Source organism: Prionailurus bengalensis, chromosome D1 (assembly GCF_016509475.1).
Source record: "Prionailurus bengalensis isolate Pbe53 chromosome D1, Fcat_Pben_1.1_paternal_pri, whole genome shotgun sequence".
NCBI lineage: Eukaryota > Metazoa > Chordata > Mammalia > Carnivora > Felidae > Prionailurus > Prionailurus bengalensis.
The window spans coordinates 81,661,422-81,688,935 of NC_057346.1; the positions used below are offsets into that span (position 1 = coordinate 81,661,422).

The 27,514-nt window shown below is 37.2% G+C and overlaps 1 protein-coding gene across 2 annotated transcripts in view; it reads left to right on the plus strand.

The window, feature by feature from the left end:
- Nucleotides 1-27,514, plus strand: part of ANO3 (anoctamin 3) — a 296,517-nt gene that overhangs the window by 22,540 nt on the left and 246,463 nt on the right. The window contains exon 1 of one of the 2 annotated variants that reach the window (XM_043580833.1): nucleotides 25-233. The exons of the other annotated variant lie outside the window; for it this stretch is intronic. Within the exon in view, the coding sequence (XP_043436768.1) occupies nucleotides 188-233 (46 nt within the window). The 5' untranslated portion in view covers nucleotides 25-187. Of the gene's footprint in view, nucleotides 1-24; nucleotides 234-27,514 lie in introns of those variants that run through there. 2 annotated transcript variants of the gene reach the window in all.

Below are 27,514 nucleotides of genomic sequence, written 5' to 3' on the forward strand. Positions count from 1 at the left end.
GCCATAACAACGGTGGGCGCGCAGCCTTCGGAGCTAAGTGCCGGCTAAAGCAGGTGTCGGATTGCAGCGCGCTCTCGGAGGCTCAGGGATTGTGTGGAGCCCGGGAGCCTGTCAAACAGTCTGGTTACTATTCCTCCGCCTCCCTCTAGGACAGCTTCCGAACCCAGCTGGGACGCACAGAGTGAAAATGGTCCACCATTCAGGCTCGATTCAGTCCTTTAAACAGCAAAAAGGTCAGTTGGAATCTTGGTCCCCCCTTCCTAAGGGCGTCACATCCCCCTCTGCATGCCCTTGCAGTTGTGTAGGAGCATCCTTTCCAGGCTAATGCGACGCAGAGGTGGAGAACTCTGTGAAGTTAAAAAAAAAAAAAAAATGTTCTTTTTCTTTTCTTCTTCTTCTTCTTTTTTTTTTTTTTTAATGCTTCTTCACTCTGCATCCAAGATGAGTCTGATTTCTGAGCCTCCGCACGGTCCCTGGGTGAAGCAGAATTCGTCATTTCTGGGACTTGATTTAATTTATTATCTCTGCTAAGACTGCTTCATTGCATTGCAGTAAACCAGCTTAGTAGGGGTTGTCTTATTAACCCAATAGTGCTTTGAGTTTTGAAGACAGAAATTCTGGACCATGTTTGCCCCAGTCTGTGATTCAAATGGTTAAGAAGCTTCACATGAGCAAATCTCTTGTTTGAGATGCTTTTACCCGATCTTAGATAAATGAATTTTAGGAGAGTTCCAGAAGTTGGCCTGTTGAAAGAGCTCTGAAACTTTCTTGGAAAACTTAATTTTGCCTGTGTCCTATGCTTGATTCTGGGTTTCAAGCTTTTGTTATTGTTGGTAGGTTCCTCTTCTAGGGGCTTTGTATTATCTCTCTTAGCTTCTTCAAGTTTCCCCCTGGATGCCATGGTATGAGTCTATATATTCATAGTCAAATTAAGAAATATTCCAAGTTATTCTCACTCTTTGGTCCTTATTCCTTACCTTGTTGAAAAGAATTTTTATAGAGCATGTTTATTTTTAGGCATATCCCCAGTTTTTTTGGAGTTTGTCCAGAAACATATTAAACAACAATGCCATTTTATTGACTTAATAATGGTAATGGTAATTATGCCATAGTTGACCATACGATACCTAAAATATATGAATTCTGGAATGGTAAATTGGCTCATTCAAAGTGAAGTTAATATTTACTTAAATATTCCTACCTTCCCCCCATGTTATCTATACTCTATCTATCTATCTATCTATCTATCTATCTATCATCTATCTATCTACAGTCAACAGTTGTTTCTATGTAGATCTTAAAGCAAAAACTGGATGGACATACCAGGGACAATTTAGTAGGGATTCCTTCATTAGTCAGAATATGGGACTGAATGAGTTTCAAATTCCATAATTTTGTACTCTGTTAGAAGTCCAAGTTCTCTTGGTTCTTAAAAAAATATGTTGAAATGGGAGTGGGATGAGAGACTGTCCAGTTAGACCAAAATTTCACCTAGTGTGCGATTCCATGTCAAATCTAAGTGTTCCAAAGAAAATTACATTGCTTTAAGAAGTCATGTTCTCTTTAATCATTGTTTTAAACACATGTGCCCTTTCAGAATGAAGACAAAGATTATAGGAACTTTGCCCCAGCTTTATACAATTAATATTTCCCTCTGATACATGGCTATACGTGACTCATTTCTGGAACTTGGAACCTTGAAATGCTCCTCACACAACTTATTATGTATGGATATATATTTTGCTTTTAAAAGCAAACAATTGCCAATTTAAGGACCACCTGTCATTGCTCAAAGTGAGTTATAAAAGTTATGCAAATCCTAGTTCTTCATATTGTCCAAAAACATTTGGTTTCCTTTATGATGCATTATGAGACATTTATTTTCAAGTCTTACTTGTCGGCCCAAAAGGCAACTTTAGCAGAAGGATAAATATGGAGAGGAGGAGGGAATAGGAAAAGAAGCAGTAATAAAGTGGTTCTGGTTAATTGCTTCTTAACCCTGAATGGACATTCCAAAAAGACATACCAAACTGATGATTAGCTATTTTAATTCCTCAAAGCAGCAGCAAAATAATATTCTAGATACTTTCTGACCCAGGAAGCATGAGACAAAAAGCTTTCAGGGGTGTTTTCACCATAACATTAACCAGAAAACTTAACATTAAAATGGAGAATATTCTGTACTGGAACTTGGGAGTTCTAAATAGTAAGCTCACCTTCATAACTAGCTTAAAAACCTTGAGCAAAGTGTTTAATTTCCTTGGACTTAGCTTGATTGAAAAGATTGAACCCCTGACCCCTATGCCTTTTCTATTTCTCTCTGTTCCTTAGGGAAGGATGGGAGCAATGTGAAAGCAGAGATAATTTCTTTCTGGGCCAAAGAGGAAAGCCCTGCATTTAGTTCACTTTTAAGAAATAATGTAGTTGAGTAAACCAGTTTATGGGGATTACTTTTAATCAAGTCAGATTAATATCTGTTTTTGATTTTTATTTCAATATTATAATACCTAGAAAGAGCCTGAATATTCAGAAAACACCCCTTTTGTAAGACTTTAAAAATGTTTACCATCACTTGAAAAACAGATACCCTCTATATTTAAAGTCTCAGCTGGTGTGGGATTTTCCCTTATATGAGAACTCTGGGGCAATCAATTCCTGATCCAAATTTCCTCACTGATATTATTCAGCGTTTTTCAACAAATCAATATAGATGCCAGAATCGTTATCTGTAAAGTGAATTACTGTACATAAAACCAAATTTCTCCATTAATTTAATCTATGATCTTTGTTTTCATCCCTGGATTTTAATTCTACATATGCTGCTTACAAGTTTTATTCTGTAATATATCTAATCTTCAGTTACTGTGTCTATGAACTGAAGATAATATCGACATTGCAGAGTCGTAATGTACTTAGCAGTTCATCTGGCACACAAATCGGGGCTCATAAATATAGTGAATAATTAATAATAATAATATGATAGTCACTCTTCTTCCCAGACTCATCTGGCTTTTGTTGACTATTTAGGAGTAAAAAACACCCTCAGCACTTCCCTTTTAAGTTTTTGACCTTTATTTTACTTTATCTTACTTACTTTTGTCATTTTGGGGTATTCTTTTTGGGGGGGGGTATTCTTAAGGAAAATTAGACTCCAGACCTTTTAAAGATTTCTGACAATTGTCTTGAGTTACAACCACAAACTACCCAACTCATATACCCATTCCTCCAGAAAGCCTCTCAAAAATTCCCATAGAGTAATTTTAGATATTCATTTCATAATTTCAAAATGTTACTGCAAATAAATTGTACTTATTCACTCTCCACTCAACCCCTATATACCAGGCTCTTGCTGTGTGCCCGGCATGGTGCTTAGCAACGGCATCATCAAGAACACTTTCATTCTTGGGGTGCCTGGGTGGCTCAGTCAGTTGAGCGTCCAACTTTGGCTCAGGTCATGACCTCACAGTTTGTGGGTTCGAGCCCTGTGTCAGGCTCCACAGTATGCAGAGCCTACTTAGGATTCTCTCCCTCTCTTTCTGCCCCTCCCTGACTCATGCTTTCTCTCCTTCTCAAAATAAATAAATAAACTTGAAAAAAATAAGATTTTCATTCTTGAAACTATTATTGCAAACAGATTTTTCAGAGAACTTTGTATAGTAGGAAGTCTGAGAGGTTCACTAAATACAATCTTTATGCAAATTATAGGCAACTCTGCATTTTTCTAGGAAGATGTTTTGTTTCTTGACAATGTCAGCTAAATTTTGTTTTCTAAAGAAGAGCCCAACATATACTTTTAATATTTTTAATATTTAAAAATTTTTATTCCACTCTAATTATATTGTTTTATTAAGAGGCTTAATAAATTAGTAAGTAAAATGTGAGATGCCTGGGGGGGAGTATTCCACAGTTTCTTTATTTCTGAAGTCCCAAGGGTAAATTGGGGTGTATTATGCTTACAGAGAACTGGGAGTGTGCATTTGCCTTTGCCTTAGCACATATTGGAGGAACACATTAGCTGGCAAATCAGCAATGATATCTGGTCAAAGTCCAACTGTGCTTCCTAGCCTGGCTTGCTCTGTTCACTTGCTTGAGGATGGATTCATGTATCACGCAAAAGTGGGCAAGAAAAGGACAATGTGAGTTCTGGCTTCTGGTGGCTGTTATTTACCAATACAACCAGTAAGACTTTCAGGGAAACCATAGGTCACATCAAACACAGACTGTCCCTAAAAGGCTTGGGCTTAATGGGATTTGCTGAAGCTGTTAAGTGATTCATCATTATTCTCAGGGACATTTGGTTAAACATGAAAAGAATGTTTTTAATAATTCCATGGAATCAAACACTTCCTACTCAAAAAGTGGTTTAATAATAATAATCTTTACACTTATATGGGAATTCCCAGATCACAAAGCCCTTATATTTTCCTTTTCTAAAAATAACTTACTTGCTATTGCAGGTGCCCACCTGTAAAGCCTCTTAGCAGCCATCCTGATTTGTGTCCAGTTCTTAGTTTACAGTACCCTGCAGGGACAATGTTGTGGGAAATATCTAGTTTCAGAATCCCAGATATCCACTATTTAAGCCTCATTTTCCTGTCACTAATATATTTAGGATCTAGAACTTCCCTATACTCATCCCCTCGCGAAACCAGAAAAAAAAAATGTGAACCCATTTATATACTGACAGAAATGCATTCACACAGGTATTCTGACTCTCCCTGGTATTTTGACAGTTGATTCTTTTTTCTTTTTATTAGTCTTTTTTAATGTTTGTTTGTTTGTTTATTTGTTTTAAGAGAGAAAGAGAAAGACCAAACAGGGGAGGGGCAGATAAAGAGAGGGAGGCAAAGAATCCAAAGCAGGCTACAGGCTCCGAGCTGCAGAGCCTGACTTGGGGCTCAAACCCATGAACTGTGAGATCATGACCTGAGCCAAAGTCAGATGTTTAACCGACTAAGACACCCAGGCACCCCGACAGTTGATTCTTTTATTTATGACTACAGAGAAAGCATTGTCTCTCATTAAAATAATTCCTGCTACATAGGAGAAAAAAGTTGATAGACGATATTTCAGGGACAGAAATTATACTTCTCTCAGGCTGATACTGAATATCAACCTGATCATCACAAAGGATGGACATCTAATCTAATTGTGAGACCCCGAGATCTTCTACTCTGTCCCTTAATGTTCACCCTTCTCTTTATTTATTTCCTCAGTAGATATCCTACATATATACAACTCTAGCTCCCCAATGATAATCTCCTAGAGAGGGAGAGCCAAGCTATGAAAAGAATGTAGATAGTTCAACCCAAATAGAAAACACATGTGTCCGGGACCATTTCTTTAAAAATCCTGCATACCTCAAATGGCTCAGAAGCATTACTTCAAAGTGAGAACACTGAGGTTTAAAATGATGACTTTAAATTAACAAAAAGACTATAGAGTTTGTGATAATACATGTCCTCTATTTAGGAATGAAGAGAAGTGATAAGATTTAAAAGAATTTCCATCTAGAGTAATTATAAGATAAAAGTATAAGTGTTTCAAACTTACCTAGAAGTTCAGTTATCCAAAACATCACATTTGTTAAGGATTCTAATGAGCTAAAGTCTTGGGGTGACTGGTGAGAGAATTGAGGTTTAGGTGTTATATGCATTAACTCTTAATAAGTGGTAGAACTAGGGTTTGAACCCTCCCTGACTCCAAAGTCCACATTTTTTTAAAATATAATTTATTGTTAAGTTAGCTAACATACAGTGTTTACAGTGTGCTCTTGGCTTCGGGAGTAGATTCCCATGATTCATCACTTACATACAATACCCAGTGCTCATCCCAACAATGTCCATCACCCATTTTCTCCTCTCCCCATCCCCCCATCAATCCTCAGTTTGTTTTTTGTATTTAAGAGTCTCTTATGGTTTCACTCCCTCTCAGTTTGTAACTATTTTTTTTTCCTTCCCTTCACCCATGGTCTTCTGTTAAGTTTCTCAAACTCCACATAAAAGTGAAAACATATGATCTCTGACTGACTTATTTCCCTTAGCATAATACCCTCCAGTTCCATCCGTGTTGTTGCAAATGACAAGATTTCATTCTTTTTCATTGCCAGGTAGTATTCCACTATATATGTAAATGACATCTTTTTTATCCATTCATCAGTTGATGAATATTTGGGCTCTTTCCATAATTTGGCTATTGCTGATAATGCTGCTATAAACATTGGGGTACATGTGCCCCTATGAATTAGCACTCCTATATACTTTGGATAAATTCCTAGTAGTGCTATTGTTGGGTTGTAGGGTAATTATATTTTTAATTTTTTGAGGAACCTCCACACTGATTCCAGAGTGGCTGCACCCAGTTTTCATTCCCATCAATAGTACAAGAGGGTTCCCCTTTCTCCACATCCTTGCCAACATCTGTTGTTTCCTGAGTTGTTAATTTTAGCCACTCTGACCAATGTGAGGTGGTATCTCAATGTGGTTTTGATTTGTATTTCCCTCATGATGAGCAATGTTGAGCATCTTTTCATGTGTCTGTTGGCCATCTGGTTGTTTTCTTTGGAAAAGTGTCTATTCATGTATTCTGCCTATTTCTTCACTGGATCATTTGTTTTTTGGGTGTTGAGTTTGGTAAGTTCTTTATAGATTTTGGATACTAATCCTTTATCCAATATGTCATTTGCAAATATCTTCTCCCATTCTGTCATTTGCCTTTTAGTTTTGTTGATTGTTTCCTTGGCTGTGCAGAAGCTTTTTATCTTGATGAGGTCCCAATAGTTTATTTTGGCTTTTATTTCCCTTGCCTTCAGAGACATGTCAAGTAAGAAGTTGCTGCAGCTGAGGTCAAAGAGGTTGTTGCCTGTTTTCCCCAAGGATTTTGATGGTTTCCTGTCTCACATTTAGGTCTTTCATCTATTTGAGTTTATTTTTGTGTATGCTGTAAGAAAGTGGTCCAGTTTCATCATTCTGCATGTTGCTATCCAGATATCCCAGCACCATTTGCTAAAGACACTGTCTTTTTTCCATTGGATACTGTTTCCTGCTTTGTCAAAGATTAGTTTGACCATACTGCATACATTGTGGGTCCAGTTCTGGGTTCTCTCTTCTGTTCCATTGGTCTATATGTCTGTTATTTGTGCTTATACCATACTGTCTTGATGATTATGGCTTTGTAATACAGACTAAAGTCTGGGATTGTGATGCCTCCAGCTTTGGTTTTCTTTTTCAACATTACTTTGGCTATTTGGGATCTTTTGTGGTTCCATACAAATTTTATGATTGTTCTCATTCTGAGAAGAATGCTCTTGCTATTTTGATTGGCATTGCATTGAATGTATAGAGTGCTTTAGGTAGTACCGACATTTTAACAATATTTGTTCTTCCAATCCATGAGCATGGAATGTTTTTCCATTTCTTTGTGTCTTCTTCAATTTCTTTCATGAGTTTTCTATAGTTTTCAGCATACAGTTTTACCTCTTTGGTTAGATTTATTCCTAGGTATTTTATGGTTGTTGGTGCAACTGTAAATGGGATCACTTCCTTGATAGCTCTTTCTGTTGCTTTATTATTGGTGTGGAGAAATGCAACGGATTTCTGTACATTTGTATCCTGCAACATTGCTGAATTCATGTATCAGTTCTAACAATTTGTTGGTGTAGTCTTTCAGGTTTTCCATGTAGAGATCATGTCATCTGAGAAAAGTGAATGTTTGGCTTCTTCTTTGCCAATTTGGATGCCTTTTATTTCATTTTGTTGTCTGATTGCTGAGGCTAGGACTTCCAATACTGTTAAACAACAGTGGTGAAAGTCAAAGTCCACATTCTAATTGTTCTGCATCCCATAAGGAAGACTACTGGCTGCAAGCTCTTTGGAGGACTATTGTCCTCAGCAGCTGGGAGTCATCTCATTCCCATTTGATTTCCACCATAGCTGTTTGTAGCTTGTCTCCTTGTCCTACCTCTTCTCTGTAAAACTGTCAGAGTTCAAGGTAGATTTCTGAGCTAGATCATGGGTAAATCACTGTCCATTCTGTGGCCTTAGGAAAATGAAAAATTTAGACAGAATAATCTCCATGTTACCTTCTGACTCTGCCATTCATCAGAAGTTGCAGAAGTGTGAAGTCCTATTCTAAACCTAGCAGGCAACCTGTCTGTCCCCTTAGTCACTGCCTTTCCTGCTGAGTTGCATTGCAAAGCAACAATTACTTTAAATTCTGGTTGGTTTCAACTCAGCAGGCATGTAAGAAACCAGCACCAGCTACAGGATCCTGGTTCACTAAAACACGAGTCCCTATATTCACATCTTCACTGTAACTGAGACACAGTTGGCCTTGGAGGAGAGGACTTCCACGTGCGTGAAATTGGGTGGATGTGAAACTGTTTTGCAAACGCATTGTATTAGTCTCAGGGCACTTTTTATCATTACATTTCTAGAAAGTTAGTAGGCTGACCAAAAGACATCTCTCAAAATAACTCCCGAAAGTGTATGTATTTTATTTGGCTTTGGAGCACTATTAAAAGCAATTTAGGTGGAGGGAGAGGGGTTGGGCGGCTTTGCAAATACACACACAAGTCCAGTTTAAACCCAGTTTCCATCCCTCAGTGGTATCTTGAGCAATTTCTTTGCTGTATTTCTCTACTTTAGCTCATTTCTCTGAATTCTAAGACCTACGTTTTCAAGATTTAAATAATCACCTGAAGTTCTTGTTAAATGCAAATTATTCACTCCCTCCAGATTTACAGTCTCATCTCATTCTGGGGAGGAGACTAAGAATCTATGTTTTTAGCCGACATGCATCCTGCAGGATTCTAACAACTGAGCCCATTTGGGAGACAGTTTTATAAAATAAAAATATGAGCAGTGATTGAGATAATGAATTTCAGTATGTGGACTATAGCAAGTTGTAAATAGGGCTTAACTATTATTATTAGTGGCAAACTACACAGATCCTAGATATACTTAGCTGATGATACGTGCATTTAGTCTTAATGAAAATATAACTTTAGTGTGTTTCTAATATTAATTATAATCCCCTAATCCTTTGTTTTTAAGGTATGATGAAGCTCCTAATGGAAGTTAACTACCTTGTCTCATTTATGGACACTCCAATAAATGAGTTAGGAGACTTATAGAGAAGAGCTCTCAGACATTGTCTTTAGTTGTTCTGTCTTGACCCTTGTAAATACCTTAAATGCTATCAATTCTTTATATTTGCTATAGGTATTTTAGATCCTATTTATTACTATATAATTTTTTGAAAAATAAGGGAGGTTTAGTGAATACCCTCTCATTATGAAATATCTCAAAATGGTGTCTTAAAAATACAATAATACATGGTAAAAGTTTATAGTTCTTGATTTATGTATAGGGAAGATGTGTGTTACATTTGTAGTATTTTAATTGTTTTATAATTCACTGTCATAATTTAAAGTCATAGTGAGACACACACTTTGTGAAATCAAAATATGGAATCACAGAATTGGGTTTGAATCTTAAGGCTGTTCACATAGTGATCGTGGACAAACTAATTTCAATGTGTTTCAATTTCCTTATGTACGAACCCAGAATATTAAGTGCCATTATTTAAATGCTTATTCTTTGCCAGATACTATTTAAAGTGTTTTGTTTGTGGGCACCTGGGTGGCTCGGTTGGTTAAGCATCTGACTCTTGATTTAGGCTCAGGTCATAATATTCATAAAGATAAATTTCTGTTATTGTAATTTCATAGATGAGGAAGCTGAAGGAGAAAAGCTAGCTGGTGTTCAAGGTCACACAGTAGGAGTAGTAGAGCTAAGATAGCTATTTGGCAGGTAGGAATGTCATGAGGATTAGCAATTCTGCATGGTTAGTTCCTCCTACGGGGGTTGCTATATAGTAGGCTCAATACTTGGTGATTAATGTTTTTATAAAACACAAGTAGCTCCCTACCCTAACTTCAAATCAGTGAAATTAAGGATTGTCCATTATCCAGCACAAGGTTTTTGTTCCTTACCTTACCTACATAATCTCCACTATCTACTTGGTTGTACCAATAGTTCTCAATTCATTTTTCAAATAATTCTCCCAAAGTTTAGATGAATGTAAAGATTCAACTTCTTTTTCCTTTTAGGTAAAGTGAGTTTAATTCACTAACATTACCTCAATTTAGACCTATTCAAAAGATATCAAAGCATATTTTAGCTGTGAACTGATGGATATTACAGACACAGCTGTATACTTACAGCCAATCATACACTTCTAGTCTACTTGCCTAAAATGACCTTGACTACAGACTGAATATAGCAACACAAGATGGCCCCAGACTAACAATGAGAGAGATAAGTGGTCAAGAACTTGAGTGGAGGAGTCAAGCAACTTGAATTCAAATGATGCTTCTTATGTTGAAAAAAAAAAGATTAAAAAAAAATGATTTGTACGTATGATTTTTGCCACAATTTTTACTTCTCTAAATTTCCCATTTTCTCCTATATAAATTAGGATTGGTCGTGTTGTTTAGAGGAGTACTTGCTATAGTGTATACTAAAAAACAAACAAACAAAAAAAGATAAGACATATACCAATCTGCCTCCCTCCTTTTTTGCTACTTTTTCTGATCCTAAGGAGTTCTAAGACATTCCAATACAATTTATGCTTGTGATATCAGTGTTCCTACTAAACATAAGACAGGAAAAGTCAAATTTAACACCCTTTCCTTACAACTCAGTAGTTAGGTGGATTTCTTTTGAATCATGTTATATCTATACATTTCAACATAACAAGGGCATAAATTTAGAAAACAGAATTATCAAATTCACATAATTGTTAGTCTCTGAATTTGCATTTACTCCTGATATAGCATTAGCAATTTTTTATTGTTTATGATATTATGCTTATAAAATTATAGATATTCATGACAACTAAAAAGAATTTTTTTGATGTTTATTTTTGAGAGCGAAAGAGAGAGAGAAAGAGACAGAGCATGAGTGGGGGATGGACAGAGAGAGGAAAGGGAGACACAGAATCCAAAGCAGGCTTCAGGCTCTGAGCTGTCAGCACAGAGCCTGATGCGGGGCTCAGACCCATGAACCGTAAGATCATGACCTGAGCCGAAGTCGGACGCTTAACCAACTGAGCCAACCAGGCACCCCTAAAAAGAATTTTATTTAGATGTAGTTCAAATTGCACCTTTCTATTCACCATATTTTACATATTATGAAATATACTATGGCCTGCTATAATAAGAAAGAAGCAGCTTTAAGATGTTAGTCACTGAAAGCAGATAAGAAAATTGAGGGTAAAACAGTGAATTCCTATTTCCTTACTGAGGAAAATACTGTCTTTTAAAATACTGTCTTTGATGGGGCACCTGGGTGGCTCAGTTGGTTAAGTGTCCGATTTTGGCTCAGGTCATGATCTCACAGTTCGTGGGTTCGAGCCCCGCATCAGGCTCTGTGCTGACACCTCAGAGCCTGGAGCCTGCTTTGGAATCTGTGTCTCTCTCTCTCTCTCTGCTCCTCCCCTACTCATTCTCTGTCTCTCTTTCCCTCAAAATTGAATAAACATTAAAAAATATTTTTAAAATACTATCTTTGGAAAAATAAATAAGTAAATAAATAATATAATACTATCCTTGGTATAATGCCTCCTTTAGACCACTTATACTTTGAATGATGCTTTTCTGTTTCTAGCACATTGCTCCAAGGCAAGTGAGTCGGTGGTATATACCACATTGAACAGCTTGCAATTAGTCATAACTCTTCCCAGATGTGAAGAAAACACCCACTCAGAGGCACTTATACCCATTTAGACAACAGTACTCTAGAATTTAAATCACACATAGCAGTTACGTTAGCATATGGTCCATATAAAATCATGTTTTGCAAAACTTAATTTATATACTCGAAAAACACTATATAATATAGCCGAACAATGAATGCATGTATGAGAATATTCTATCTAAATGTAATGTTTTAGATGTAATTCTTATAATTTTCCTCATATAATCGGAGTCCTCTGTGGTGCTTGAGAACCACATTGTCTTTAAGAATGTCGTGATTTGATATCAAAAAGTAAAAAAGGGATGGGGAGTTTCTGAACTTTGCTTCAGACCTAGTCTTGGGGAAAACAACAACAACAAGAACAACAAGAACAACAACAACAACACCTTTTGTAGTCAGTCACAAATGTGGCAGTCAAGGCTTTTTTGAAATTATACGATATTCCTTCCTTCAGCCAAGTTAAAAATCCTTGATGTGAATGATACTCAACAGATATAAAGCTTAATATATTTGAATTTTATTTCTGCCAAGAATATTTTGTCATATTTAAATCTGTTTAACTTCTCAGTAAAGGAAAAGATGTTATCCTGTGTTTATTGAGCACTTGAAGATACCTGTCTGAAAGCATGAAGGATTTGTAATTGAACTTCCTGTGTTTGGCTCATCACTGTGTGCTTGATATGCATTAACCCATCTAATTCTCTTGAAAATCCATCAAAGAAGGTACTATCCACTCTATTCTATGGGTAAGGAAATGAGGCCTAGCGTGACAAGTAGTTTACTTAGCAGTGTAAGATGAGCATTTAGTAGTGTAAAACAGGTGTTTAACTTAGCTGGAATTTGAACTAGCAGTGTGGCTGCATTACTTGTTCTCTTAAGAGTATAGAAGTTTTATCAAAGTAGCTGAAAGGAGTTGATAATAGTTCAGAGCCTGTTGTGTGTCCATCCATGTGCTAGTCACTGCATATATGTTATATCACATAATTCTTATATTAATGCTTTGAGGCAGAAGTCTGTTTCACAGGAAAGGAACAGACTGAGAAGGAAGTCGCACACGGTCACACAGCTAATATGTGGCAAACATAAGATTAAATCCCATGGACTTGCTAGTGTACCACGAGATACATTAGATTTAGGAAGAGTAGTTCTGTTTCTGCCATTAGTTACCCTGAAAAAAAAATTGGATTAGGAAAAACAGCATATTGATGAATAGTTACAATGAACATTTCAGGGTATGATCTCTGTCTGTCATGAAAAGTGGAAGGATTATGGCCTCTTATGAAATTCATTCAGTTACAAGATACAATAGGCATATCAACTAAGAATCTTTCAGAATTTCTGTTACAGCTTATTTCTCACTTTCTATAGGATGGTGACAATCTGTGAAGATTTTCTTACTGTCTCAGAAAGACTCCCTTCCATTCTCATGCTATTCTAAACCACCTTCTGCAAGAATACCCAGTTCCCTTCAGTGTATTCTCCACCCTACCCTCTGGAATCTAAACTTAACCGTTTGTTGTTATTTCACTTGGATGTGAATGTCGGGTGCTAAGCTTGTCTGTCCTGGAATGGGGAATGACACGGGACCAGGAATCATGGTGCCTAAGCCCGATGACTATATGTTTCTGAAAGTACTTACTGAACATCTACTATGTTCCAGACACTATGCTTAACGTTGAAAATATGACATTCAATACAATTTGACATCTGCTGAGGAAACTCTGCTGAAGTTTATGTTCCTTTCCATTGATGCCTCTATGTTGAAGCACTATGAGTATCTCTTAGCCATTTTTATTGAAGAAATAACTGGCTGTCATCAGTTTGGACACTCGCTTTAATCATGAAAGTGTTCTGGTGGTCAAGGAATCTCTTAAAATTTTGAAAGCAAGCAAAAGAGCTTTAAGAACAGCTATAGTCAGCCTTGTCCTTGGAATAAACTCCTGGGAGCTGATCCAGCATTGAAATCCAAAAGCACTGCCTATATTAATGTTTTGGAAATATTTGCAATAAAATTTCCCAGTATCTAATTTTTATAAGGAAGTAATATAAGATGGTAGTTGCATACAGAAGCTTCAGATTCTTGCACTGTCAATGTGCAAATGCAGTATTGAAATCATAGAGCAGAGGAGGCAAATATCTGTGTTCTAAATGATCATTTCCCCTCTTTCATCCAAGTCAAAGCCTGACTTGAAAATACTTCTTTACAGAGTTTCTTTACATTTCTTTACATTTCTCACAGAGTTCATGTGGAAATGAAATCTTTTTGTCAACCTTGTTATGGAATCAGGAATTCAGCTCTACCTTATCTATGGTGAGAACAAGTCAGTGTCACTTCTTTTACACTCTCCTGCTAGAATTTGGAGTGCCCTAATCAATCTCTTAAGAACAAAGTGCCACGTTTGTCTACTTTTTGATACTACTTGTGGGAGAAAGGAAGTAAAGACAAAGGGGGGAAAAAGAGGAATCAGAGCAAAACAAAAAGGTTTGGGATTGCACTTTATGATGGAATGATGAAATAATTCAGGTATTTCTCACATTATATCTTGAAAGTCTAGGTATTGTTCGGTTTACTTAAAAATGAGTGGGTTGAACAACATCTTATACAATACCATGTGTTCCCCAGGGAGCAAAAAATGGGTCCTGAGCCAAAAGATCCTAGTTATGATTGATCAACAGCCTCTCTGGCCCTGCTCACCAAATATTATTTTCAGAGATGAAAAAGAAAGGTGTAAATGTTCTCCCAGTTCAATAATATCCCCCTCAAAAAATATCACTTATTTCATTTTAATCCCATCTCTTCCCTATATTAACATGTGGCTTGCAACATAATTTACTCTTTTCTTTTCTTCTCTTCTCAAAGCATTCCTGATTCTGAAACCAACAGGAATCCCATATCACCACTTAAGTACATTCTGCCTTACTTTGCCAGTGTACTATGATATTAACAAATAATTAATCATGATTTAGGGTAATCATAATATACTGATTTTTTTGGTCAAAGAGAAAGTCATTTTCTCAGGTATAAAATTAGTATGATTTTTATTTATTTACTTTTAACATTTATTCATCTTAGAGAGACAGAGTGTGAGTGGAGGAGGGGTAGATAGAGAGGGAGACACAGAATCTGAAGCAGCCTCCAGCACTGAGCTGTCAGCACAGAGCCCGATGCTGGGCTCGAACTCACAGACCATGAGATCATGACCTGAGCTGATGTCAGACGCTTAACCGACTGAGCCACCCAGGCACCCCAGTATGTGTTTGATACATTAAACTGCTAATACCATGAAAGGCATAGGACATTCCTTCAAGAATGCCACACTCTTGGTAGCCTAGCTTGAGAATCTAAAAGGATTTATTGTATAATGTATTGATGGAACTCTTCCCATGTTCTATATTCTGAAGTTTATAGGGATTACAGGGGCGCCTGGGTGGCTCAGTCGGTTAAGTGTCAGACTTCGGCTCAGGTCATGATCTCACAGTTCGTTGGTTCAAGCCCCTCAATGGGCTCTGTGCTGACAGCTCGGAGCCTGGAGCCTGCTTCAGAGTCTGTGTCTCCCTCTCTCTCTGCCCGTCCCCTGTTCACTCTCTGTCTCTCTGAAAAGTAAACATTAAAAAAAATTTTTTTTAAGAAATTTAAGGATTACAAAGATGGCCAATTCATACCTGTCTTTAAGAGAGCCACAGTAATGGGAATAATGGACATTAAACTTTTGACCTAACTTCAATTTATCATATATATTTATGATTAACTTCTCTGACTTCCTGAAGACCAGGTTTTGAATGAATCTCAAATTAGAACGAAATCTCTCATTTACTCGTATTTTAGTTGACTTAGTGAATTTTACCATACACCGTGGAAATATAAGGGATTTAGGGAAAAAAATCAGAAGGGGACTTTATTCTCTAAGATCTGACATCCTAACAAGGAGAGAGCTGGGCAAAGGGAAGTCACAGCAGAGTGTGAGAATGTGGATGACATGCCCACTAGGGACGTGGAAATAGGAGAGGAAGAACTCTAGCCTAAGATGACGAGATGGGTTTTCAGGACAAGTGTATGGTTGCTCTTGTGACATTATTGGGCGTTTGCTTCTTTCACTTCATCTCACAACTTGTTACCAAGGAGGGCCCATGATTGGTAAGTAAGTACAGAGGTTTACGAGACTCTTTGAAAGGAAATCATGAGCTTATTATTATAGCGATTCTTGTGTTAATAAGAGATGTTGGGTTTTTTTTAATGTTTATTTATTTTTGAGAGAGAGAGATAAATAGAGCATGAGTGGAGGAGGGGCAGAGAGAGAGAAAAACAGACAGAGCTCAAGCAGGCTCCAGGCTCCTTGCTGTCAGTACAGAGCTCGACTCAGGGATTGGACTCATGAACTGTGAGGTCATGACCTGAGCCAAAGTCGGATGCTTAACCAACTGAGCCACCCAGGTGCCCCAGAGATATTGTTTAGTTGATTGACTTAGACACATTATAATCACTCCCAACTCAGGGAATTTATTTTGATTCATAGCATGCACTTAATTCTAAATCTGTGTATTGTTTTAGTACCAACTACGAAATTACTGTAACATACTTAGAGTTTGATCCTTAAAGTTGAGCTTTAAAACCACGTTAAGATTAGGGGCATCTGGTTGACTCAGTCAGTAGAATATGTGACTCTTGATATTGAGGTTGTAAGTTTGAGCCCCACATTGGGTAGAGAGATTACTTAAAAATGAAATCTTCAAAAAAAAAACTACAATGAAAATTTAAAATCCAAGTTTAGATATTCCTTCTGTGACCTACTTAGATTAAAATAAAAAATGGTAATACATATATAGTTCTAATAATGTCTTAAATTTGTAGGACTGTTTATAGTATATAGCATAAAAATATGATAGGAGGATCATGAAATACACACATCTCAAATACATGGAATCGTTGTTATTTTTAACAAGCATTTCCTAGTTTTCCCTAGTAACTGGTACTGGTCAGTAAGAACCCTTCCTTACTGATATAAGCCATGTTGAGGAATGAGAATTTTTAAAGAAATGACTAAGCCAGTGAAGAAAGAATCTTTCTTAGTTTTGGGGGGAGCCCTGACAGTAGCAGAAACCCATAATTAAGCATAATGACTTCCTTTCTTACTAGAGCAGAGATATGTATTCTGGTAATGCCCACTTTACCTTAGAATGTCATTAACTGAAAGAAGAAAGAAAGAAAGAAAGAAAGAAAGAAAGAAAGAAAGAAAGAAAGAAAGAAAGAAAGAGAAAGAGAGAAAGAGAGAGAAAAAGAGAGAAAGAAAAGGAAAATGAAAACGAGAGAAGGGGTAGCGGGGGAAAAGCAATAACAGGCAGACAGACCTGAGAGGAGAAACCCCCATAAGCAACCCAAAATGTAGAAGCCAGTTCACTGCTGATACCAAGTACCCAATTTTCAAACTTCCTTAGAAGGGCTGCTGTTGAGAGTAAGAGCATGTCCATTCTTCTTTGGGAGCTGTGAGTGAGATTGATCAGCAGAACATGACCCATCAGTATCGGGGTGGTGTAGCACATCCTGCAGAAGTGCGGACCTTTCACCTTCTTGTCTAGGACATGTTACCAACTCTAGCTTCTGCCCGAGTTTGAGTAGGCTGCTTAGCAGGAAATGTATCTGTTCAGTTTATTTGCTCATGACCTAAATTTAAAAATGTTTTCTAATATTCACATAGCATGATCATGGTAGAAAGTATGAAAAAATATTAATTTTAATAATTATACCTGTTAAAACATTCTATAATTTAAAAATATTTAGATTCTGATTTTCTAGTTTTATCACTATTTAGCTTTGTTTATTCATCGTTTTCCAGGTTATCATTACTTAGGCTTGATTTTGTGTGTAGGTGCAACCAAAGTTTTACAAGTTTCACATTTTGGGGTCATATGTATATTTTGATTAATTTCCCAGTTGGAAAGAGCACAACTTTGTGATATTTTTTAAATAGAAAATGCAGATATATCTGATGGAATGCCTTCTCTTGAAACCTTCATATGTGAGTGAAAACTTTTTGACTAGAGGATGCTTAACACAGGAATAGTTTCCCCTAAATATGATAACTTTGAGCTGCAGAATGCAGCCCATAGAAGTTACTGTAGCAATGCTATAATTGTTATTTCATATTCTTTTATTCTTGCCTCTTTACTCAACCATCACAATTGATTCTATAAACTCAGGGGTGTATACACATTCCAAATCAATTTATCTTCTCTCTCTTTTTTTTTTTTTATTTTCATTTCTCTCCCCTACATTCTGGTAGTGCTGCTTAAGATTGTCTTTCTTACCGATGACTCAATCTTTCCATGGGTAGATTTTGTTCTTTTATATCTTCAAAAGGCATTTTTAATGTTAACCAACAAATTATTAACCCTAAATTATGTCTTAATTTACCCACTCTGTTTACATTTTGATGTGTTGTGAACTAATTTTTTTGAGGAATCATTTTTATTTAAAGGGAAATTGTAGATTCTGTCTATATGTCCTTTGCTTGTTGTAGCATATCTTATTCAAAGTTTTTCTCTTCTGCAACCTTGGAGACATATTATTTCTTCTTGTATTGAAAAAAAGAGAGACATTTCATTAGTCCTATGACTTAATTTATAATCCTCATCCTTGAGGAAAGAGAGAGATCTATATAGCCAGGTGTTTGAACCAAAGCAGTTTGAAAGGATTCTCCTAATCTCTGCTAGTTTACCACTCTCCAATTAGATGTTAAGGTGGATGACTGCTTTCTGTTCCTTTCCAATTCGGTGAGCTTGAATCCTGAGATCACTGGAAGTGGGTCTTTGGACAGGCTCTATAGGTGCTCATTTTTAAAAGTGTTTATTCTGGGGTGCCTGGGTGACTCAGTCAGTTAAGCCTCCGACTTCAGCTCTGGTCATGATCTCATGGTTCATGGGTTCGAGCCCCATGTTGGGCTGTGTGCTGACAGCTCAGAGCCTGGAGCCTGCTTCAGATTCTGTGTCTCCCTCTCTCTCTGCCCTCCCCCTGCTCTCTTTCTCTTTCTCCCTTTCAAAAATAAATAAACATTTTTTTTAAAAAATGGATAACTGTTTATTCAGTCACCTATACCTCTGGGCACATTTACTAATGAAAATTTCTTTTTGGCCTGGTTTCTACTTAAGGCACATTGTGTTTCTGTCTAATTCATTTGTTTCTGTTTCCTCCTATGTCGAGAAAACCCAAGGAGGTTTCTCCCAAGGAGAGAACCCAATGGAAAACTTCACTTCCAGTTGTTTTTTCTGTTTGGGATGGACACACTTGCCCTGGGCTAGCTTTTCATCTGTTAATACCTAGAGATGAGGGATACAGTCTCCTAATCTGCCTGCCCAGACAAGAGATAATGGTGAACTCAAACCAGAATTCCTTCAACTTTCTTGTTGCAAAACAGCGCCAAAGATGACTAGATTATTTAACCTGGCTTTGTCTATTCTATAATTATTTCCTAGTTTCCAGCATTGAGGTAGGAATGGAGGTTCATTCATTTACTTTTTTGCGCTCTCTTCCTTTCATTTCTTTGGCCATTGGGTTGGGGTGCGGATATGGTTCGGAGAGAGGGAATTAGATACTTATCTTTAACAAGCAAACTCCCCAGAATTCTCTTAGGAATTTAATTGAAAACTTTACCAATATATGGATTATATTTGTCAATTTGCCCTTTTTTTTCATTTTCTTTAATGTTCCCTGGTTGTTGTTTACTATTTTCTTTGCTTTTTGTCTTTGCTATATTAAATTTAAGTTTGCTAGTTTTCAACTTCAGTGATTTGGAAGGTGTATATTCTGTTTGAAATTCCCCTAATGGTCTGGACTGTGCCTGCTGTTCAGTAAACATTAGATCATTCACATGTTCTCCACTTCATTACCTTGATTACATTTGCCCATCCAAGAATTTTTTTTCTGTAAATTGGAAACTGTTCCAGTTTTAAAATTTCTTTGTAATGAAACCTGTCTACTTTCCCTACTTCCTTGAACATAATCACAATGAATTCTAATTTTCTGTTTAATCACTGGCCCTACCACCCACCAATAAACTATAATCTGTTGAGAATAGGTTCTTATTAACTTTTTATCACCAAACTTGAAATTTCCTAACACACAGTAGATACTTTTAATTCTATTTTTGAAAAATTGCTATGCAAGGGTAATGAAATTGAGAACTTTTAGTATTTTTTTCTTTTGCTACCCTAAAGCATATTTTTCTGAAAATAAATGATTCAACATATGAATAGAGGCTCAAACAGAGCTCCACTAATTAGGAGGTATTGCTAAGACAACCGTTGCTGATTTCTCATTAAGCCCTTGTTAAAAAATTAAAGTATATATATATACATATATTCATGGTTTAAAAAACAGCAGAATAGTGACAGAAGTTTCCAGAAACAAACAAAAAAGTAATATCCTGTCCCACCCCTCTGAACTCCCCAGGCTCTCTTCCCAGAAATAAACTTTTTAGCTTTACTACTTACTAATGTTTGTTCTGGGACTTCTATGATTTTATTACTTGTTAAATTAAAATATTGATTTTCTGTTGAGTTAGTGGAAATTTAACTTTTCTTTCTACCACTCCGTCACCTCTGCCATCCCTTCTTCCTTATTGTCCCACTAAAGCAGTACCGATTTTGATGAAATCAATAGTTAATGTATGTATTATTTTCACTTTAAAATTGTTTAGTGCTAGTCAGGTGGTAGTAGTATACTAAGATTAATATCCTTTCAGGTAAGATTTCTTATTTTTCTCAAAAGACTTGTTTTTACCTTGCTATATTTTCATTGTAACTCTTCCATCATTTTCTAATGTTCAGAAATAATGTGTCATACCCCTAGCAGACATTTTTTTCTTATGCTGAAACACATGAAATTATAACTTGTTTTCCTTAAGATGTTCCTTCATCTTACCTGTCTCCTGCTCCTATGAGAAATTTTTAAATTTCAGGATTAAATTTCAGGATTGTCATACTGGGACTTCTCTTTCTGGTTTTCTTCTGTTAGATCTCCTGTTAGATCTCCTGTTCCAATTAAAAAATGGACAGAGGAGGGGTGCCTGGGTGGCTCGGTCGGTTAGGTGTCTGACTTCAGCTCAAGTCATGATCTCACTGTTCCTGAGTTCGAGCCCTGCGTCAGGCTCTGTGCTGGCAGCTCAGAGCCTGCAGCCTGCTTCAGATTCTGTGTCTCCCTCTCTCTCTGCCCCTCCCTCACTCGTGCTCGCTCTCTCTCTCTTTCTGTCTGTCGAAAATAAACATTAAAAAATGTTTTAAAAAAATGGACAGAGGGATTGAAGAGACCTTTTCTAAAATTGACATACAGATGACCAACAGGTACTTGAAAAGGTGCTAATATCACTAATCATAGGGAAATACAAATCAAAGCCACAGTGAGATATCATTTCACACCCATGAGATGGCTACTGTCAAAAAGATGAGAAATAAGTAGCGCTGGCAAGGATGTGAAGAAAAAAGAACCCGTGAGCACTGCTGGTAGGAATGTAAAGTGATGCAGCCACTATGGAAAAGAGTATGGGCGTTCCTCATAAAGTTAAAAATAGAACTACCACATGACCCAACAATTCCACCTCAAAGAAAACAAAAACACACACTGGAAAACATATTTGTATCCCATTTCTATTGCCACATTATTTACATATAGCCAAGGCATGGAAGCAATTTAAGAGTCCATTAGTGGTTGAATGAATAAAATGTGGTATATATACAATGGAATATTATTCAGCTAAAAGAAATATTGCCATTTGCAACAGCGTGGATGGACCTGGAAGCCATTATACTAAGTGAAATAAGTCAGACAGAGAAAGACAAATACCACACAATCTCACTTATATGTGTACTTGAAACAAATGGAGGTCACAGATACAGAGAATGGATTGGTTGTTTCCAGATGCAGGGGTGGGGTGGGTGGGCAAAATGGGCAAAGGAGGTCAAAAGTTACAAACTTCCAGTTATAAAGGAAATCAGTCATGGGGATTCAATGTAGCATGGTGACTACAGTTAATAATCATATACTGTGTATTTGAAAGTTAGTAAGAGAATAGATCTTAAAAGTTCTCATCACAAGAAAAATTTCATAACTATATATTACGACATATGTTAACTACACTTATTGTAATCATTTTGCAATATGTACAAATATTGAATCATTATGTTGTACCTCTGAAGCTAGTATGTCATATGTCAATTATACCACAATAAAAAGACAGATTCCTGCATTAGTTGTGTAAATGCAGCTTTACCCCTAAATTTCATCCTGTTAAGCTTCATACTCAGGATGTGACTGCATTTTATACTTGTTTACCAAAAGCCAGAAAAGGCCAGTTTTATTTAATCTGAAGTCTGGTTTAACCATTTTGGAGGTCAGTGCTTACACCATCGATAATGAAAAGCTGCTGTTTAAAATGAGAAGTATCCAGATTCTTAATGAATGTTTAAGAGTTCCATCATCCTGGGGCACCTGAGTGGCTCAGTCCATTAAGCGTTCGACTCTTGGTTTCAGCTCAGATCATGATTTCATGATTCATGAGCTCGAGCCCTGCATCGGCCTCTGCACTGAGCGTGCAGAGCCTGCTTGGGATTCTCCCTCTCCATCTCTCTGCCCCTCCCCTGCCTGTGGTCTTCTCCCTTTCAAAATAAATAAACTTAAAAAAAAAAAAAAAGAGTTCCACCATCAAGGGGAAAAAAGGCCCCTGGGTGATTTTGCAAGCATTTTGTAATTGCAGAAGTTTAGGAATATTAGATTTATTTTTCATTTCAAATACCTGATGACATTTTGTTGTTCCACACTTTGTCATATATGTTTTGAAGACACCTATTTTTTATAGTAATATTTATAATGAAATATTATTGCATTTGACCCAGGAATGTGACTTAAATGGCCATTTACAATTTAACTGTTGGTATGATTCTAATGATTTTGTTGAGCTGTTTTTGTTCATGCTTCTCCTTTCTGAGCGCCAGGCAAAAAGAATAGAGAACATTTGCAATAAACATATTTATTCTGAAGGGAGAGTGCAGGGATGGTAATTAGGCCTCCAGTGTCAGCTGCCAACTTTGTTGCTGACTGATGATTTAGAAGGTAATATTTCTGAAAATACTGTTCCAACTACTTTAAGGGTGTGCTAGGTAGTACAGTGGGAGCCACTTACAAAACTGTCAGTAAATATTCATCTTTAGTCCTTTGGCAATCTGATTTCTTTTTTCAATAGCCCTCTATTTCTTTAATGTTTTCATCCCCTCGTCATGACTAGTTTATCTTCTGGCTCTGCCTGTGAGTAGTGAACTGTGTCAGAGTTTGGAAAATACCTTTTCTTTCTTTTTTTAAAATAATGTTTATTTATTTTTGAGAGAGAGAGAGAAACAGAGGGTGAGCAAGGGAGGGGCAGAGAGAGAGAGACAGAGACAGAGACAGAATCCGAAGCAGGCTCCAGGCTCTGAGCTGTCAGCACAGAGCCTGAAGCGGGGCTTGAACTCACAAACCGTGAGGTCATGACCTGAACTGACCTTGGATGTTCAACCCACTGAGCCACCCAGGTGCCCCTTTCTCTCTCCTTTCTATCACTATTAGAATTTAGCTAAATACTTGCCACTTATTTTCTTTTACTTGGTGCCTGATTCAAAGAGTCAGGAGAGTTGATGGAATTGTACATCACTATCTCCCTTGACCCCTCCTCCAAATAGGAGTGGGTTTTTTTTTTGGTTTTTTTTTCAACGTTTATTTATTTTTGGGACAGAGAGAGACAGAGCATGAACGGGGGAGGGGCAGAGAGAGAGGGAGACACAGAATCGGAAACAGGCTCCAGGCTCTGAGCCATCAGCCCAGAGCCTGACGCGGGGCTCGAACTCACGGAGTGCGAGATCGTGACCTGGCTGAAGTCGGACGCTTAACCGACTGCGCCACCCAGGCGCCCCCAAATAGGAGTTTTTAATATGAGGATGACGATTAAATGTAACTCAGATATTGCAGCTTCTCTCACTGATGCTCATGGATCTTGAGTCAAATCACAGACTTACATCATTCTTAAAATGGTGCTCCAGAATTCCACAATCAATCATTATCATTTTGCTATATTTACTTAGAAACAAAATAATAATGATAAGCACTTTTAGTGCCTACTGAATGTTAAATAGTCTGCTTGGGGTTTTGTGTAGATTGGTCTCTAATTTTCACAGTAACTGTACAGGGTAGATTGTATTTTTCCATCATTCAGTTATGAAAATTAAAGGTCTGAAGGTTTAAGTAACTTAAATTCAGATTGTTCTTTGTGAGCTCTAAAGCAGCTATACCTTACCTAGAAATTGCTCTTGTTTCATTCAGCAAGCCAATGTATCTTAAAGGAATGACCGATGGCAAGCAGCTACTGATTTTTTACTTTCTATAATTTATTTATTTTTTTGTAATTTACATCCAAGTTAGTACATGATGCAACAATGATTTCAGGAGTAGATTCCTTAATGCCCCTTACCCATTTATCCCATCCCCCCTCCCACACCCCCTCCAGTAACCCTCTGTTTGTTCTCCTTATTTAAGAGTCTCTTATGTTTTGTCCCCCTCCCTGTTTTTATATTATTTTTGCTTCCCTTCCCTTATATTCATCTGTTTTGTATCTTAAAGTCCTCATATGAGTGAAGTCATAATGATATTTGTCTTTCTCTGACTGACTAATTTCACTTAGCATAATACCCTCTAGTTCCATCCATTGTAGTTGCAAATGGGGAAAACTGAGATCTTTACCCCTAAGGTCAGGAACAAGACAGGGATGTCCACTCTTGCCACTGTTATTCAACATAGTATTGGAAGTCTTAGCCTCAGCAATCAGACAACACAAAGAAATAAAAGGCATCCAAATAGGCCAGGAGGAGGTCAAACTTTCACTCTTCGCAGATGAGCAGCTACCTATTTTTAAGCACATGGCCTTGAAGCAATTCTGAACTCACTCTAGCTAGGACTGACTCTAACCAGAGGGATTTCACCACCAGTTTCAAGTGTGTAAACAAAGTGTGCCTCAGATGATCTGATCATCTCCTGAATTAATTTGATCTTTGGGGGAAGGAATTACCTTTCTGTGAATTGCACTATAATGTTACACTGTTTTTCTCCAGATATTAAGACTGTTTCATATTTTGTTCATTGCTGTAGTTCTGAATTAACTTGCATAATTTTGCTTGCTAGTCTTTCCCATGAGGGAAGCTGTCACACACATCCTCTTTATAATTTTATTCCCATCTGTGGTGCTTTACACATAGGATATGTTCAATAAATATTTCTTAATGACTAGCTAAACTCATGACCTAGAATCTTCCCTCAAGACTCTCTCCACTCAGTTGGTGGGACTAAAGTATCCATGTATCAATCAAGAAGAAATGATATAACTGAATGTTTGTCCTACAGTGAGTAATGTAATCTGTGAAATGTATTTATCAAGAGAATGGGAAATTTTGGGGAGTTGGAGTAATCAGGAATGTCATCATTTCCATTAAATTTAAATTTGTGAATATCTTAATGACAGTTCTCCCATCAGCCAGATGAGGAAGCTATGATCTATACGGAGATTAAATAACCACCCCTAAATCATCCAGTTAGATAATGGCAAAACGTAAACTCATCAGGCAATCCATGGGCAATTATTAATTGATGCCCCACTTTTAGGGTCTCTATTAATCAAGGTTCTGTTTAGCACTACCATAAAATAGCACAGACTGGATGGCTTAAAAAAGAAATTGATTTCTCAAAGTTCTAGAGTCTGGAAGTCCAAGATCGAAGTGTTGTACGTTTGGTCTCTCCTCAGGCCTTTCTTGTTGGCTTGCCCATAGTCATCTTCTTGCTGTGTTCTCATGTGTCCTCTTTCTCTGTATACAGGCATCCTTAGCGTCTCTTCCTCTTCAGTATAAGGACACTAGTCCTATTAGGTTAGTGCCCCATCCATATGAACTGACTTAATCATAATTATCACATTAAGGTCCTGTCTCCAAATATTATCCCATTGGAAGTTAGAATTTCCTAACTGAATTAAGTGGGGGGCACAATCCAGTTCATAAGAGGGTTTAAAGCTGTGCTTTCTGAGAATGTGTCCTTGGACTGTTTTCATATTCTTGAGGCAACCTACACACTCTTTCTTAATGGATCTCTCTTTTCTTTTAAATTTTTTTTTCAACGTTTTTTTATTTATTTTGGGGACAGAGAGAGACAGAGCATGAACGGGGTTGGGGCAGAGAGAGAGGGAGACACAGAATTGGAAACAGGCTCCAGGCTCCGAGCCATCAGCCCAGAGCCTGATGCGGGGCTCGAACTCACGGACCGCGAGATCATGACCTGGCTGATGTCGGACGCTTAACCGACTGTGCCACCCAGGCGCCCCTGGATCTCTCTTTTCTTCAAGTCTCCTGTCAGCTTCAGTTCTTATTGAAAACTGTGTTTTCTCTATGTTCCCAAATATAGCTTTTAGAAAAAGAGAGAGGAAACCAATTGGTCTAACTCATCTCTCCAAAAAAAGAGGCTACTATAGGTCTCTGCTGTAGACTCTGGGTCTAGAGTTCTTTTTTGTCTAGCAAGAAAGCAGGACGCATGATTAAAATGTGAGAGATGGCTAATGTCCGGGGGAAGACAAGAACTCCGATTAAGGGTCAATGCTCTGTTTTTATTAGGATCAAAAAGTACAAGAAAGAGGGATACCTGGGTGGCTCAGTCAGTTGAATATCAAAAAAAAAAAAAAAGTTTAAGGGCCTACTTTTGGTCCATTCAGCCATGACTAGGACAGCCCTTAAAATACTGTCTTTCTAGTAGGGGTTAGCACATATTAATTTGCAATGTTACTTAAGTGAAGGGATAGGCTATTAGAAACTGTAGCTAACATCTGTAGAACAGATATTTTAACAACATCAAAAGCAATAAGAGCTCGGTTTCAATGTTACAGTAAATATTGCTGTGAGTCCACATAGCTCTAAGGTGCTTGGTTCCAAATCCAATAAGCTGAGATAATGTTTTAATTTCATTTCTGTTTCCAGAAAGAATGGGTCTTTTAGAAAATGTAGTCACATCTCTGTAAGTCTGGGACATGTTTGTTTTGAAATTCTGAATTCTGTAAGTATTAAATTCTACCTGAGTGGACAAAAAATCCTGGGGACAAAGAGCCCTTGTCTAAAAGTGCTGAGAGACCTCTGCCTCATCACAATGAATACAAATATTAATGACAGCACTGTGTAGCTTATAGAATGAGCCAGAAGAATCTATGAATTGTGAATTTCCTTTAGTAATTAAAAGTGAGCTCTAACGTCAGATTCTGAATAATATGTGTATCACAGTTTATGTCAACAATCTCAATATGAATGAACCCCTATTTTAAAATTATACATTTCCCGGAAGGAAAATTGGCAAAATTCAATTTCCTTTATTCTTCCCTGATTTTGTATTGTATAGTACCTTTGACCAGTGCCATGTGTGGAGAACTGACAGAAAGCGAAAAGAGGAGGGGGGGCAAAGAGGGAGAAGAAAAGGGGGAGAGGAAAAAAGGGCTCCTTTTGAAGAACTTGCTTTTTTTTTTCTGATACTTTACATTCAAAAAAGCACAAAGATCTGTAGTTCTGGCATAATTCACTCCTCCCCCCAACTTACAGGGCCCATTTCAGAGAGCAAAATAAGGACTCATATATTTTTCTATTTTCAATCAGTTAAATAGGACCCTAAAGTAACACATCTTCTCAAATGAAACAAATCTGTGTATGTTGTGCACACGCAT